We start from the raw sequence: 17,589 nt of genomic DNA on the forward strand, positions 1-17,589 counted from the left end.
CATTAAATTATTCCACAAAAATAACTATTTTATTTAAACGAAAAAGGAAGGGAAAACAGCCACTTTTGGTAGCAGTGGCATAATTTCGTTTAAAACATACTTTGGAATATTTTACACGAAAAACAATATATCGTCTAAGCTTGTAATTTTATCAGTACCCTGGAACAACCTCTGGGCTGATCTATGTCAGGGCACGCCTAACTCACAGATCAAAACCTGAAACAACCTCGGGGTTGGGCAAAGTCAGAGCACGGCTAACTCACTGATTGAAACCTAAAACAACTTCGGGACCAATCTAGTTCAGAGCACCGGTAACCCACAGAGCGTTGGTTTTATGAGAGAGGAAAATCGGAATTGGAGATTAGAGAAAAACCGTAGAAAAAATCAGGTAAATTCAATATCAGCTATGATAGAATTGATTCCCAGAAACTTGAAAAAAACACGGCAAAAGAAATAGAAATCTGGATTAGTTTTACTTTTTTCTTGGACACTTTGAGGTTCAAAATATTGTTATTTAAAACTATGAACAATTTGTAGTTTCATTATTAATTATGCAGAGGTATGAAGTGTATTATTCAAAGATACACACTTTGAAGTTTTAAAACTTTGTTTTTGAACACGTTGAATTTTCACTTATTTATTAGTCAATTGTTATGTAAAGGTATGAAGTCAAGTATTTAAAGGTATAGGTGTAGAAATGCGAATGAAGATACAAAAGTTTCACATGATACTCCGATTGGGTATTAAGTCGGGTTCTTAGCGATGTTTCCGAACTGATTTAAGACTCATGCTATACTACTGAACATATACGATGTTCTGATTCGTTGAAGAGCCTAATTATTGAGTTTGAAAACTTTGCATAGAAATAGTGGATTCTTTCACTGCTTATTATTTTATTGTTCTATCTCCCCAAATAACTCGATATAGAGTATTCATGAATAAAAATCCCAGAGCAACGAAGTAAAATACCATGTATTATTAAATATCAACAAATGTTTCAAGAAAATTTTGGTTTTGTTTCGATTTCCAGACTCGAAAATTGAGGGGTTTGACATTTACATTTGTTTCGATCTTTTTACATTTATATTTTACATTTATTATCTTACAAAAAGTACTAAGACTACATTACTCTTCATATAGCCATTTCAAAAGTTAAATTTCTCTGATTCATTGCGAGCCGCACGCCTTTGTGACGAGATTTCGACCTCATTGAATGTGTTGGATCCAGCAGGGGTTTGTATTTTCTATGTTATATTGTAGGCTCGAATTATATTGTAGTTAGCACCCGTTTCAGCTGCACTGAATGTGTCTGATCTTCCTTTAGCAGAACCCCGGCTTTACTCGATATCAGTCCACAAGATGACAGTTTTTCAGTAAAATGAGATGAATGAATCAAATTATCGGTAATCTGTTCCAATTGGGAAGCGAATGTTGTCGTGCTGCCAACATTTACCATACAGTACTGAATTGTTTGAAATGTTTCCAAGATCAATCAGCCAAATTCCCTGCTAGCAGATTCTCTCTTCTTTCTCTCCATTCTGCCGATGTAGAGCGTTTCCTTTGATACACCGCCGTCCACGCGAAACAAATCAAACTTTCCATGTAGAAAAGTTGTCGTTCCGCTCGAGCCGTTTCTTTTACCATATAAGGAATGTACTTACCATATTTGAAAATTGGAATATAACTTTCTTTACTAAATAGGCGAATTTCTTGTCAAAACTGCTCAAACTTACAGTAAATCGAGTGAAAACATCCCAGCTAGTCAGCCATTTTGAAGTGAACGAAAAAGACTGAAAATGTGTAGGGGAGGTGAGCGTGGTTTGTCACCACAGGAAGCCCGCGAACGACAACAATTGTTTAATATGAATAAGCTGTATTGTATTTTGATTTTATACTGATTTTCAGTATGGAAGTCATTATACTGATGTCTAATTTAAGAAAGAACAAACATTTATGTCGATTCCTTTCCCGATTTTATTTTTACCTTTCAGTTTTATCAACTAGAAAAGATTTCGTATGACTATGAAAATGTACCGCGAGACATAAGATTGAAATTGTCATTTAATTATTTCTTTAAATCTATTTTGAGGCAACCAGCTTTTGAAATACGTCAATTATTTTTGATACTGTTTAACTTTGGAGTGTCACATCCAATAGAGTTAAGTCCTTAGTTATAAACACTTCATGAAGTCCAGTTGTTTATCGAGAATTACAATACGGACAATGTCCATTGCTACTGAACACGTTGATCTTTACTGCTGCGGTCGTTGGTCATCTTCTTGGCTCAAAGTCAAACTAAGTAAAATTGCTTTTCCTGTGCTCTGTGGGTAAATTTGACTGACTCTATTTACCTCTTTCTGTGAAAAAATAGTTTCAAAACGAAATATTTAGCTTTCATCATTGCACAATAATACCAACTTTCACTTTCGTTACAACATCCTAGAAAGAATTGAAGCTTTACTTACTCTTTTGAAACGTACATTTTTGGCTTCCCGCATTAGTACTTGTCCTTGAGTAAGGAAAAAGAGTACAGCATTTCGATAAGCTGAAAAATTAGTATTGAAGTTTATAATATTTCGGGTTTTTTTCCATCTAATTAAGAAAACAAAACAAAATTTTAACATTTGTATCAACAATGTTGCTCACAAGAGCTAGTCACAGGACAAATTGTCTAACTGACAAAATGCTATAAAGATTAAAGGAAGGATTAGATACTGATTTTGTTGTGATTATATTTTATTGTGAACAAACAACATCTACACGGGCTTTACATTGTCAAACGGCACGTCCTACATTATGTCCATATCACGTATTTTTACAGTTTTTCAAAATTATATTCATATAAAAAGCAAGAAATAACTCTTTTCTGACAATGAAGAGATATAACTAGCTAAAAACTAGTGTGAGCTGTTTCGGTGTTTCTAATGAAACAGTAATGATAAAATGGTAAATTATACACCGTGAAAAAGATGTAAAAACTTACTGACGTTTCGGACGCTAGTCCTTCGTCGGAGTAAAAGAGGAAATGTTTACTCCGATGAAGAACTAGCGTCCGAAACGTCAGTAAATTTTTTCATCTTTTCACGGTGTATGATTTACCTTTTTATCATTACTGATTTCTGACAATAGTTTGAACACAATTAGAAATGTAGTTCAAATTAAGGGTATTCGTGCTCTTTTCTTTTATATAGTTGGTTTTGATGTCGCTCTTATAGTAATCGGAGTTTCCTGTTTTCTATACCTAAGCTTACATACATACATACATACTTTTATTTGTTAAGCAGGTTAGCTAAATTACGCAGCCATAGGCTGATGTGGACCTGCTGTCTAAACTAATTACAATAATATGTATAAATAACTAAGTAAAAATTTCTAAAAGACAAGAATATAGAAAATCAATTAAAATGTACTTATGTTTATTAGAATTATTCAATAAATAAATAAATAAATAGAAATTCAATAAATAAATATATACTAAATACTACAATCTCTAGAAGACTAAAACTATAGAAAATTATCGTCTTTTTTCGCTATTAAAGAAGCCCTCAATGAAAAATTATTAATGTCTTTAAAAAAATAAAGAATAATTTGTTTAAAATTATCCCTACTAACACTTGATTCTAAATTAACAATTCTGTTCATAAAGTTCCAAATAACTGGGCCTCTATATTGAATTGTCCCTTTTCCAACTTCATGTTTTACTCTTGGGATTTCAACTTGGTTTCCCCTACGGGAAGATCTTGCTTCTGTCTTTACTTTGAAGAGGGACTTCATAGAGTATGGAATTTTATCTTGAAGAACGTCATGCATCAAAAGAAGAAGGCGTCTTTTGTAGATGTAAGAGATTGGTAAACCAGAATATTTTTTGAAGGTTTTCGTGGTGATGAATGATTCGTGCTGCTCTTGCATGAATGGGATCTAAGGTTTCCATAACTGCAGAACTGCAATTACCCCACGCCACTATACCATAGGTTACTGCTGGAATAATGGTTTTAAAATAGATCTCTTCTAATACTTTTACAGGAAGCTTCTTCATTCTTCTCAATGCCCCAACCTTCTGTGTGAAAGAGTTCTTCACATGGTCTACATGCATTGACCATGTCAGTCTATTATCAATCACTAAGCCCAAACAAGTAGTATGATCCACAACATTGATAAATTTATTTCCAAAATAAATTGGTGGAGCTGGGCCAGTGAATTGTGTTTTGCTGAGAATCATGACTTCAGATTTGATAGGATGGATACTAAGTCTGTTATTTATACTCCAGAGTTGCAATTGCTCGAGTATTTTGTTTAATTGCAAACAGACTTGGTCAAAGGTCTTCCCCACGCAGTATATAGTAGTATCATCTGCATACATATAGACATTCCCAAGTGTAATAGCATCAGGTAGGTCATTGACGTAGATTGTATATGATCTTGGACCAAGGAGTGATCCGTGGGGAATTCCGTATTGGACTGTTTACAAATCAGAGGTACAGCCATTTATAACTGTACAGTGATATCTGCCTTTCAAATAATGCATCAGCCATTCATGAATATTACCAGTTAATCCAACAGCCTAAAGCTTGAGTGATAAAAAATTATGTGAAATACTATCGAAAGCCTTTCTAAAATCCACGAATATGGCTCCTACTAACATTCCTTTATCCAAATCCATTTTCCATCTATCTGTCATCGTTAACAACATACCTTCTGCAATAAGCCTCTTGTAAAGCCCCACTGTGATGGACTTTTCAGAGAGAACTTATTCAAGAACTCATCAATTATATAGCAAACCTGATGTTCTAGTTATTTACTTGGGATACTCAATGAGGAAATAGGTCTATAATTAGCAATGTCTGTTCTAGTTCCTTTCATAAAGATGGGAGTAGCTTTTGCTCACTTCCATGTGTAAGGGACAGTTCTTGTTTCAAAACTACTTATAAAGACACTCACCAAGCCATTGATAATTCCAGAACCAGATAATGAGATTATAGCAATTGATATCCCATCGATATTAGCCTTGATTTTCTTTTAAGAAAAGTCTTAATAAACATATAATAACATTGCCAATCTCCAGTTCCAATAAGGAGCAGGTGGGTGCTGTAACTGCTGTAAACCTAAACGTTTAGCAAGTACAACTACACTATGCTTAAAATATTCCCCATTCAATATGTTTTTAAACAAAAACTAAAACAACAACATTAAAAGTAGAAAAAATCAAAAGGATCAAAAATGTGTTTTTAATTCGATCATTATGTGACATTAAGCTATCCGCCATATTGTTTTTTTATACTTTACTACCGATAGAAGAGTAAGTCATACATAAAGGCCGTCCACCTCCGCATAACTATTTACAAGATTTTTCTTTCTTTCTTTTCTTTTTCTTTTACATAATTTTTCTCTACGTGATTTTATTATTATTCAAGGACTAGGACTTAAAACCGTAGGCCCGCCTGTTTTCACTATATAACCCTGTATAAGGCGGACGTAAAAGATCTACTGAAGACCCTGGTGACGAACATCTTCGGTGCCCGTGCTAGACTCTATAGGGCCCACTCTAATTGGCATAAAAGCTGTTGTGGTCTTTCTGCCTCATGGCAAGCTCATAAATAAATTTATAAATCAATCAATCCCTAACATGACCGCGCGCCTAGAGTACTGGAGGAAACCACCATTTTGTTTTGGGTTGGATTTGAATATGTATTCTCTTGAAATGCAGTGCGAAATATTGGTAAGATAAGAAGTTGTAGCTGCACATTTGAAGTCTATAGTAGTGTTCCAAGTTATGTACAAGAAAAATTATACTTGAAAAGCTTATTTTAAGTGTGTTTATCCGTGTTTTTTTTTTTGCAATTCGTATAGCCAACAAAGAACACTTGATAATATGCTCAAATTGCTATTTAGTAGTAACGTGTATGTACGTATAATAATGTTTTAAATAACAATAATCATCATTTACTGAGAAATGTGCTTATATTTACGTTCTATTCTATGTGTTATGTACTTGATTTTACCGATCCACATGCCATCTTGTTTTTTCCTGCTTCTCGAGGCACGCAAAGGTCTATTTGCATATTGGCATTGATTCTTTTTCAGCAAACGGAATTCGCAATCTGATCATATCAAACTTTCCACATAGAGAAGTTGTCGTTCCGCTCGAGCCGTTTCTTTTACCATTTAAGGAATGTACTTACCATATTTGGGAATTTGAATCTAATTTTCTTCACTAAATAGGCGAATTTCTTGCTCAAAACTGCTCAAATTTACAGTAAATCGAGTGAAAATATCCCAACTAGTCAGCCATCTTGGTTTTGGCCGAAAAAGGGCTGGAAATGAGTTGACGCTCGGTTGGAGCCCGACATTTGGTCCGCAAAAAACCGCCATATTGGTTTATGTTATACGACAAGTTCGAGTTTTAAACGATATTTTAGCATTAACAGGCGAACAAAAATGGTAAAGAAAGATCAATTTTTTTGTTGACAATCCAGTTTATGTTAATTGATTCGTTATTGAAGTATTCAGTTAATAATTTGCTGATCAAAAGGCCTCCCTTGACTAAAAAACTTGGAGCACTATCAGTTCCCTCACGATCTATTTCATTGCTATCCATATTGAACTGATTTGCTTTACGAGTGAGAAAGGAAAAAAAATATCTTAAACACAACATAAAGTAAAGAAACATGGTAAAAAGGAACCATTTTTTATTATTCTTGCAAGCCAGTTTATGGCAATTTAGAATTAAGTTTACTTCGTAAAGAGCTGAGCAAAATAACTCGCATGACGTAGATTGTAGCTCACATAGTTTACTTTATTCTACAGGAACCAAGTAACAGAAATGCTCGCATCGATAGACATTCGAATGGAAGCGAACTCTTTGAACAGGTAAAAATCAGAAATTACGAAGAAGCTCAGTATAGTAGCACTCTTCCTCTATTTCCTAGCTCACGTTTGTTGGGATTAACATCGCTCGTCTTTGAATATACTTTAAATCATTTTATAGTATAATCTAGTTCATTCTATATTTTTGTTTTTTTAGCTACTTTTAGATAAATATATATATATGTTTTTAGTTTAGGGGTTTTTATCTTGTAATTATAATATTATAGTTTTTTATTCACATATCTTCATAGTTTATATATTAGAGGGCCACAGATTTGTTAGCATATTGCTATTTAGTGCTACTCTCAGTAAATAAAGAGTTTATTATTATTATTATTATTATTAATTTAGAGACTGAATGCGAAAATGTTATAAAAATGTTATAAAAATGTAAAAGTGTTAAATAATATCACGAGTCAGAGCTAAAAATATTTTAGAATAAAATTAAAGGCGAAAAAAGCTTCAATTTGGGGAACGTATAAAATTGGCATTGTTCTTATTAATAAGACTTCGAATACTATCCCGGATTTTTTCGATTCGAAAGTCAGTTCTTATAATTCTACTTTTTATGGAGGAGTATCAGTAACTCTAAAAGACGGAATCAATGAATAATTGGACCGGCAGAAAAAAGGAGTGATACAGAAACAAAATTACACTAAATCTTGGATCAACAGTATGGTAGCCGTATTGAAACGAAAAAATACGAGTCCCTCTAGAGCCATATGTTTAATGCTCCCTTTCGGGGGTAAACATGTTGCACATGATTTAAGGTCTACCAGGCACTGCAAAAATAATTGATGACATTCTGGTGTGGGGTAGAACGATAAAGGATATGATGCAAGGATGAGAAAGTTTTAGATAGAGTCAGACAGCAAAACCTCAAGCTCAACAAAAAGAAATGTCAGATCAGGAAAAAGGAAATTCCTTATATAGGCCACTTATTAACAATCGAGAGTCTAGAACCAGATCCAGTGAATGCCAAACCCATGCAAGAGATGTCTGCACCTAACAACATCAAATAACATCCTTCAATTCTAGAACATTTCTGGGTCTAGTAGTTCAATGCCTAGGAACGTTTCTACGAAAATTAGCAAAAGAATGCTCCTCTAAGGCAGTTGTTAGAGAAACAGCTACAGTGGCATTGGGACGAGCCACAGCAATCACGCTTCAACAAGCTCAAACAGTTGATAGCAACAACAACAGCAGCACTGGGATATCACAATCCAAACAAGCAGTTTATACTATCTACCTGCAGATGTTAGTAAAAGAAGGTAAGGAGTAGCATTGTTACAAGAGGATAAGTCAATACCACAGCACAAAGGAACTATGCCCAAACAGAAAAAAAAGAACTTCTTGTTATAGAGTATGGGTGCCACAAGCTCCATTTTAAGCAAGAATTTACATCAAGCACCTTTGCGAGCCTACAGAAGATGACGATTAGTCTAGAGGTATATAACCTGAAAGTAAGATGCAAGTCAAGAAAAGAGATGTTCAAAGACTTAGCAAGCAATTCATAACTTCCTGAAATCAAAGACAAACTTGTTGAAGTTATAGAAAGTATGTTTTATCTTTGAGAACTTCTTGTTATAGAGTATGGGTGCCACAAGCTCCATTTTAAGCAAGAATTTACATCAAGCACCTTTGCGAGCCTACAGAAGATGACGATTAGTCTAGAGATATATAACCTGAAAGTAAGATGCAAGTCAAGAAAAGAGATGTTCAAAGACTTAGCAAGCAATTCATAACTTCCTGAAATCAAAGACAAACTTGTTGAAGTTATAGAAAGTATGTTTTATCTTTGAGTTTCAAATTATCGACGAGTTTCAACTAACAAAAACAGGTGATACAGTTCTACAAGCGCTAATAGATAGAGTACCGGAAAGATACAAAGCAAATCTCTCAGCAAATATTGAAACTTCTGGTATTAAAAACATGAAATATTAGTAATAGATAGTCCAGTGTTTAAAGGCTCAAAGCTAACAATAACTCAACCTTTACGTATAGGAATGTCTAGAGAATCATGAATGACATTGGTGAATAGTTAAGTGCAAACAGCGCACAAGAAATGGACTGTTATGGCCAGGGCTTTGCTCACAACTTGAAGTTAAGACCTTCAAATGCGAAGAAAATAAGACAGCAATCCATAGAACCTCTAATGGCACGTGATCCACCAAGCAGACCATGGGCAATAGTTGTTACTGATCTATTTGAGTATAACCAGCAGAGATACGCGCTGTGTACGGTAGATAGTTTTTGGAAATAGATAGAAGTAGAGAAGCTCGAGAATCAAACTAGCAAGGCTGTAACTTATGCTCTTAAGCAGCACTTTGCAAAGTCAGTATGTCATACCTGATGAAGTTATTAGTGATGATGGTTCATAATTTTTATCAGTTGAATTCACCCACTTAGTGAAGGACTATGGATTCACTCGAACCACTTTAATTCCACATTATCCATAATGAAATGGAAAATTGAATGAACTGTTCAAGCAGTTAATAAGCTGTTGTCTAAATCCAAAGACATAAATGTAGCATTGCTCAACTACAAAAATACACCTCAAGTCCTAAACAGCTCAGTCTCCAGCTCAGCTGTTGATGAGACAAAGGTTAAGAACATCACTAATTCCAACAACTGCAAACCTCTTAAAGCCTAATAGTCAAACAAAGATCAAAGAAAACCTAGACAAAATCAAAGAAATACAGGAAAGAAACACGTTGATAGACAAAGCACAAGAGAATAACAACAATGCAAAAGGGAGATGTGGTAAGGATGAAGCATAGCAGTAGATGGGTGACAACATCTACCGCTTGCACGTCATAAAGTTTATGCACTCCTGGCAAAATGGATCCTTACCAGATATTTTCAATAACATGTTTAAATATGCGAGTAGTGTGCTTAGATACAACACAAGGTATGCAAGCAGGCAAAACCTACATAAGACAAAAGTACGAAAAAATTTTGGCAAACAGGCAATCTCTTTCATGGCAATTGACCTTTGGCCAAACCTTCCCTTGCAGCTTAAATCAGCTAGCAAGTTATCTTTTTCCAAACAATTGAAATATTTTCTACTCTCACAATAGTATTCTGAGTAATTTTTAACATCTACCAATCTAAAATACAAAGTAACACTAGTATATTCTTCATTTTTTTCCTTTATTAATTCACTTGCAACTTCTTGTATATTTCCATAACCTGAACAATAATTAGAAACACAAAGACTGGAGAATAACTAGAAAACTTCCCAGTTAACTTAGCCCTCAGGCTCAATGATTTTAATTACGTAAAATATTATACATATTTCTTAAAACCCTTATTTACTGTACTATAAGCAAAAGTTGTAAACTTTCAATTACACGAACGAAAAATAAATCTATCTATCAACAGCTCAGCGTTAGAATAAAGTAGCCCTCTTCCTATATTTCCTAGCTCATATTTTTTAGAAAAAATACTTTGAAAAGAGCTGGAAGTAAGATATCCTGTCTTTGAATTTTGAGAGTAAATGGGGAAATGTTGTAAATATCACGAGTCAGAAATAAAGATATTTTAGAATAAAATTAAAGGTGATAAAAGGTTCAAGTTGGGAACGTATATCATTGGCATCGTCCTTGTTAGTAAGATTTCGAATACTATTGCGGATTTTTCTGATTCGAAACAGTTGTTATTATTTTACTTTTTATGGAAGAGTAGTAGTAGCTCTAGAAAGCAGAATCAAAGAATAATTGGACCGGCTTCTTCTTGCTACATTTCAGCATACACTTATATATGGAGGGGGAAAAAAACTATATGCAAAAACATGAAAGTTTTTAAATATGTGCCCATTGATGCATATCTCAAAGGAATAATTGATTCCAAGAGGACTAATCTTCTTATCCATAAAGAATAATAAACAATGATTTGTTCGCTTTTAGATATCAATGAATATATATAAAAGATTCTTTTAGGCCCAAAAGTTAAAATACTTAAATCAATAGAACTAATTAACACCAGATACTTCAAAACCTTACATTCAAATTCCATTTTTGCATTTTATTAGATATTTGTAAATGTGCATAAAAACAAACCGTTCTGCAATCGAGTGCATAAATTACATAGATACATAGGTATAGGATATTTATAAATGATATATATTGGATTTGTCTAGTAATCCTTCATAATTATGATCACATGTATATTTACTCTCATAAGTTAATTATCCAGGTTTGCCCTTCGGTTATTATAATTAGCTGTCAGCTATTTCAAATTTATTCTTACTTTATTTTGTAATTTCGTAGGAATTCAGGTGCAAATAAACTATTGTGCTCGTCGTTGCATTGTTAATTTTTTTTTTTCCTTCTCTTTTTTAAGCCAAACATTGACATTCATGGCGAAGAGCTTCCGAAGCAGCCTACAGAGCATGATGAAGTAAGTCGAAAATATTATATATATATATATATATAATAAATCAATTATAATTAAAAGTACCTACGTTCGCTGGGGCCTTGGCTTGTTACTTGAGGCTCTTGGTGCGACAACGATTTTCGAAATAGGTGTATGTTTATATCTGTATTAAAAGAACTACTCTGTCACATGGTTTCCCAGTTATGAATTCTACTCTCTACATTCTTCCTTTATATGGTCACCTTACGACACCAGCTATAAACATTGGGAATTCCAACCTCTGTATTTTCTGACTAAAGAAAAAATATGTTAAATTGATCCTTTTTTTCAGCTATTTGAAGAGTAGAAATTTCGCACTAATTTTTTTTAGATTGTTTTTAAGTAAAAACAAATTATATACTTTGACTGATTACACATGGCTACACATATCATAATGTGCAGCATTGTAACAGTGTAGCATGATTACACAGTTAGAATGGGACAAATTAGAAACAAGAAGAAAGAAACAACAGACTGTCATTAATGTATAAATAAAGTCATAATCTAGTAGATATTGATTGAAGATAATATTTAATACCAAAGAAATAATAATAAAAAAACTCGCAAAAGCCATTCATTTAAATATAGGATGCCAAAAATTTCTGAGGATGTTTCTAAGTTTTCTTTCCTTCCTACATCAATTTCAGAATGGAATTCTCGCAGTCAATCATGTTTGCAAGCAGATTATTCAGACAGATCAACACAACTCCTTTTTTAGTGTTTTGTATCTTAGTATGTTATTTTGACATTAAAACGCTTTGGTTAAGATAAAGAAAGACTTTTTTTCTATTTTTGCGTAAGCCGGTTTATGTCAATTATATTGGTTCATTATTAAAGTATTTTAAAAAGTTAACATTTTGACTTCGAATAGAGCTTTGCTGAATAAAACATAGCTCGCTAGATGTCTTGTGTGTCGTGAAGTTCTGTTAATTTAATTGCCAGATCCTTTTTATTCACTTATAATGTGTTTATCATTTTTACAGGAACCAAATAACAACAGTGCTGAAATTTCTTCGTCATCTCCTTCCTATTACAACGGGAATTTCAATGAAATTCATTGCCTAAACCAGGTAAGCTTAAAACACAATTGCTCAAAGAAAACTTCTTATTAAGTGTCTTATTTTAAAGCCTTAAATGTCAATCTAAATTTTATTTCGTTTTCTAATTCGCAATAGATATTTTATCGATACGGTGGCCATCTTGAAATCTAATATTATTTTAATTAAGGTATATAAAAATGCCAAGGGAGTAACTATTGCAAGATTTTATAGACGCAACGACAAAGCTGTCTGTTACGCGCGCTTTTCAGTTTGAAGAACAACAAATAAAAAACAATTTAATTCTCTGATAATTGGAACAATATGTAAAACACCAAGATTTAAATTTTTTTGAAAACGTAAACCTGCTACTCTGTACTTTATACAATTTCTACGTTTGCTCCCTTGGCATCTATAATGTAATATTAGTAGAATGGTCTATTTTGCTAAATCAAAGTTCTGGTGATATCATAAACTACACCACAGAGATCAACATTGGCTTACAAGCATGATAACAATGGTTTCATTATTTGTTATTTGATTTGATTGTATAGAAAATAGCAAGGCTATACATATATAATTTCATTTTGAGTGCTGATGTTTTTTCTCTCTCTCTCTTTTCAGCCAAACATTTACATTCGAGGTGGAGCGAGACAGAACCAACCAATCGAGCATAACGAGGCAAGTTTAACGCTTTTTTATTATCTATCTATCGATACAGCCATCCATCCCTAATCCATTCCTTCCATACAGCCTTCCATGCTTTCCTACATTACTCAAACCCTCCATCCATGCATACAACCTTACTTCCCCTCTCTCCCTCTCTCCATCCGTCCATTTATGGATTCATCCATAGACCCTTCTATCCATCGAAACTCCCTCTCTTTATGCATCCATCTAGCCTCCCTCCCCCGTCCACAAATCTCATACCCTCCCTTCTCTCCATTCCTTCAACCAATCTCCCTTTCTCCATCCGTCCATCTATGCAACGATATTCCCTCTCTCCATCCATCCATTTATCCGTTCAATCACCCTCCCTCTTTCCATCCATCCATCCGTGCAACCACCCTCCCTCTCTATATCCATCCATCCGTGCAACCACCCTCCTTCTCTCCATACGTCCAACCATTTTCCCTCACTCCATCCATCCATCCGTGCAACCCCCCTCCCTCTCTCCATCTATCCATACGTGCAACCATCCTCCCTCTCTCCATCTCTCCATACGTCCAACCATCCTCCCTCTCTCTATGTATCCATCCAATTAGCACTTTTTTTTATTTTATCCACATCCAGCATAACTTCTAGCTCTCTATTTGCCCATACATCCAACAACCCTCCCTCCCGCTCTTTCCATCCATTCTTCCGGCCCTCACTCCCTTAGGCCAAACATTCAACCAACTATCAGCTCATCTATACAACTCTTCCTCCCTCCTTCAGTCCACGTATCCTTCAATCTTTCTTATAGATAACTAGATGTTTATTAAGAATCTTGTTGCGGTAACTAAGTAATGTAAAAAAAATATTTTTACTGCAGATGGATCTCTTGCCTACTTGCAATGGTCGTCGTGAAGCACATCAATAATAACAAGTGCAGACTTAGTTGGTAATGATGGGTTCTAACTGTGTGTGCAAAAACTTGTGAACATTCTACGAATAGCACTAGATAAATCTAAGTAACGTTCTTCCCATGCACCATTTCGGTGTTTTTGTAGAAATAGCTTTATTTTTAAGTTCTAAGTACAGTGAATAAGTTAATGATAATAATAATTGTTAATAAAAGTTTTTAAAAAAGGTTTACTACGGTTTACTACGAGCTCAGACATCTCAACGGCTTGTTGTGAAGATGGTTTTCCACTACCGTCAGTACAGTCAAGAACTTAAAAGTTACCGACTGACTGTTTTTGATTGACGGCAGCGACAAAACAAATTTCAGCATTCAGCTTGCAGCTACCGAGTTCACAGAATATCGAAAATCGCAGTAATGACAATAGTAAATACACCTTTTGCTGTTCATTAACAGAAAATGTACATTCATTTGCGCCAATAGTTGTATCAATAACGTGTAATGCACTTTCATCAACACCACGAGTAACATCATTAGCGCGGATCAACTTTCAATAACGATAATTGAATATGCGTGTACATTCATAGGCATTAATGGACAATCAATAGCGCGTTTGTACATTCATATGCATGGAATGTATTTTCTTGTGCACGAAAGTAAACTTCAATAACACGAATTGACAAACGATTGCATTTATGGACAATCAATTATCCAAAATAGAAAATTCATTAGTGCTATTAGCATAACCATTGATAATCTATAACGCGTTTGGACAATCATGAGGGTCAAGGTTATATTCTATAGCGTGGTTCGACAAACATTTGCATGATTCAAAGTAAAAAAGTTAAAATGTAACAATCTCTCTATAACCTCTTAAATATAATTTACAAAATTATTACACCTTTTGCTGTTCATTAACAGAAAATGTACATTCATTTGTGCCAATAGTTGTATCAATACCGTGTAATGTACTTTCATGTACTTAATGTACTTAATTGATTGTTACTTTTTTTATCATTACGAGTTTCCATATGATATCGTGCGTCCGCATGCGAATAAAAAAATACTTGCTATATGATAAAAATGAATAAAAGAGCTTTTTCCGTACTCCGTTCTTCAGTAATAAAGCATGCAGGAAGAGGCGTAAGCACGAAAGAAGTGTAAGGAGAAGGACGTGTATTCTCACACTTTTTGATTGTTTAGGGTGCTTCCTAGGTGCTTTATTACTGAATCATTTAACGGCTTTAAAACTCTGATATCAAACCTACTAACTGTGCACTAAAAAGCTATATTGTTATAATATGTCGTTCAAGACTTGCACACACGCTCACTGTATTATTAATGTTGTTTCAGAGACGTTAAAAATAACTTAAAAATCTAATTGACGGAACATTAATCATAAATTGTTTCAATAGCTAGTCCCCTTCACAGTTCTCTGTGACATCTTGTAGGGTAGTCGTGCCTTTGCATCGAAGCGATTCGCAATGATAGAGACCTTTTTTAAAACTTTGGGCAATTATTCACATGTCTCTATGATGGAGCAGGGAATTGTGATGGGGACTATTGTTTGCTGTACTGTATAATGAAATAAAATTGCCTCGTAACCCTTGTAGTACTCTTTAAAACATATTGTATAGATTTTTGTGGGACAAGATTTTAATTCCATTGGCAAAACTACTGCAACGGTGATTGTTTGACTACTCTTTATGCTGGAACTATGAATTATCTAGCATAATGGATCTACAATCTCCTGCAAAATAAAATGTGCCACCTATTATACTGATGAACCATCCCCCTCTCTCGCCACGTAGCAATCTTGTCTTGCATGCATTTTACCAGCCAACCAGTTCATAGGCTAGAAAACGTCATAGACCAAACTTGTTGGGGGAGGAGGGGGGAGGGCACATTATCATTAAAAAAGATTGTAGACCTTATTCTACAAGTCGTTTTTTGCCCCCACCATTTATGCACCAAACATCGTAGCTGCGTTTTTAAAAAGTTTCTAAGTGTATCGTTAATTCTATGGAAAAACGACTTCAAGTCCAAAACGAAAAACAGTTACCAGCTGAGTTGACTTGGTTCCCTGAAAAGAAATATGGGTAATTTATCATTGGTTAGAATTTCCCTAGTAAGATCTTAGTACAAGGTAGATTTTTCGTGTTGACTGAACTGCAATTCCACCTTTAGAGAATCAAGGCAAATTCTAATCAAAACATAATGTTGAATCTCAATTCTGATTGGTTGACCTTTAATTTGTTCTGATATGTATTTAAAAATATTGATGTCAGTCATGACCAGATTCGCTGCCCAAAGTTCTAATTGATTTTGGTGGAGGATTTTGTTTTATAAAAGCGGTTTTCATGAGCTATTGGACCTGGAAATACGTCACAACTTAAAAGCTCTACACAGGGAGTCCGGCTTGGTGATGCTAAATCGGTAAAACAATCACGTTTCATGTGTTAATGACATTACATAACAATCGTAACTCAATACACCCCTATTATAAACGGCCACTACGTAATAGAACTTGTAATGCAATAGTGTTAGACGCCCCTTAAGAATAGAGAAACGAGAGACTTCTCTCCTTTCTCTCTTCTTAACGCGTGCGTTACGTATTTGAATTTGAATTTATCACGGTATTAAGTTACGCGTTACAAACACTGGTGTTCTATTACGTAGCGACCTGTATTGAGTTACTATTATTATGTAATGTCATCAACATAATCTAGCATCACCAAGTCGGGCTCCCTGTGATCTCTACACACTTTCTATACTTCTTGAACTTATGTAATTAATATGACTGATAACCTTGCAACCCTTGCAAGTCACGTGTAGCAACTCCTTTGCATTCACTTTTAAGCCGCGTTGTCTGTCTTCCTCTACGCTTATTTGTTTTGTTTTCCGAACTCGTTAGATTCACGAACGTAATCTTATCCTCTTATGTTTAAAATAGATTTTCTGAAAAAAACATTGATTTAACTACCAAAAATGTCATTTAATTTTAAACATCTGAAAGGAATTTTATCTTGAGGAAGTTGACTTAAGGCCCGTTCACACGGGCGATTTTTGCGGCGATTTGAGGTGCGATTTTTTCGGCGATTTTCACGGCGACGCAAAATCTCGCGTGTGAACACCCGGCGATTTTACTGCGATTCTTTCTGTAGTTGTGCTGCGTTTTTCTGCGATTTTCTCGGCGATTTATGAAACGCAATCAGTTGTAGCAGCGGTCATAACCATGACGCATGCGTAGTAAAATTTTGTAAAAAATGTCTGTCTGTCTGTCTGTCTGTCTGTCTGTCTGTCTGTCTGTCTGTCTGTCTGTCTGTCTGTCTGTCTGTCTGTCTGTCTGTCTGTCTGTCTGTCTGTCTGTCTGTATGATTTTATATCGTATGTATGATATCTTTGTATCGTTGTGATACTACATAAAATCACAAAGATATGAGCAAACAAACGCATGAAAGAAGGAAAGAAAAAAAAACTAATAAATGAATATAGGAAAATGAAAAATAAGGTAATTTAATTTAGAAATAAATTAAATGTTTTTATGCGGGCATCAGTGAGGTTCAATTCCGCCTGTAAGACTTCAGGTACAACCGGCGAGGGACCTAATATAAGATATGCAAATACCCCAGCCTTCCTGATCGCCCACGCAACATCAGTGTTGAGCGTATTTTCCCTCCACCACCCCATCCACCTCCCGAATAATAT

General features: G+C 34.6%; 1 protein-coding gene across 1 annotated transcript; it reads left to right on the forward strand.

The window, feature by feature from the left end:
* The first annotated feature begins 266 nt into the window (after positions 1 to 266).
* LOC116286576 (uncharacterized) lies at positions 267 to 15,506 on the forward strand. Its single transcript, XM_031693131.2, has 6 exons — positions 267 to 388; positions 6,805 to 6,867; positions 11,209 to 11,265; positions 12,264 to 12,350; positions 12,942 to 12,998; positions 13,852 to 15,506. Exons 1-6 carry the CDS (start codon positions 335 to 337, stop codon positions 13,897 to 13,899), a joined length of 366 nt encoding a protein of 121 aa, XP_031548991.1. The 5' UTR covers positions 267 to 334; the 3' UTR covers positions 13,900 to 15,506.
* Positions 15,507 to 17,589: the final 2,083 nt, after the last annotated feature.

Source organism: Actinia tenebrosa, unplaced genomic scaffold, assembly GCF_029948245.1.
Source record: "Actinia tenebrosa isolate PJP-AT-01 unplaced genomic scaffold, QUT_ActTen_1.0 PGA_scaffold10__47_contigs__length_13832649, whole genome shotgun sequence".
Classification (NCBI taxonomy): Eukaryota; Metazoa; Cnidaria; class Anthozoa; order Actiniaria; family Actiniidae; genus Actinia; species Actinia tenebrosa.

Coding starts and splice junctions, on each gene's coding strand:
- LOC116286576 (XM_031693131.2), top strand. CDS start 335: ATGAGAGAGGAAAATCGGAATTGGAGATTAGAGAAAAACCGTAGAAAA. Junction 389..6,804: donor AAAACCGTAGAAAAAATCAG/GTAAATTCAATA, acceptor TTTATTCTACAG/GAACCAAGTAACAGAAATGC. Junction 6,868..11,208: donor GAAGCGAACTCTTTGAACAG/GTAAAAATCAGA, acceptor CTCTTTTTTAAG/CCAAACATTGACATTCATGG.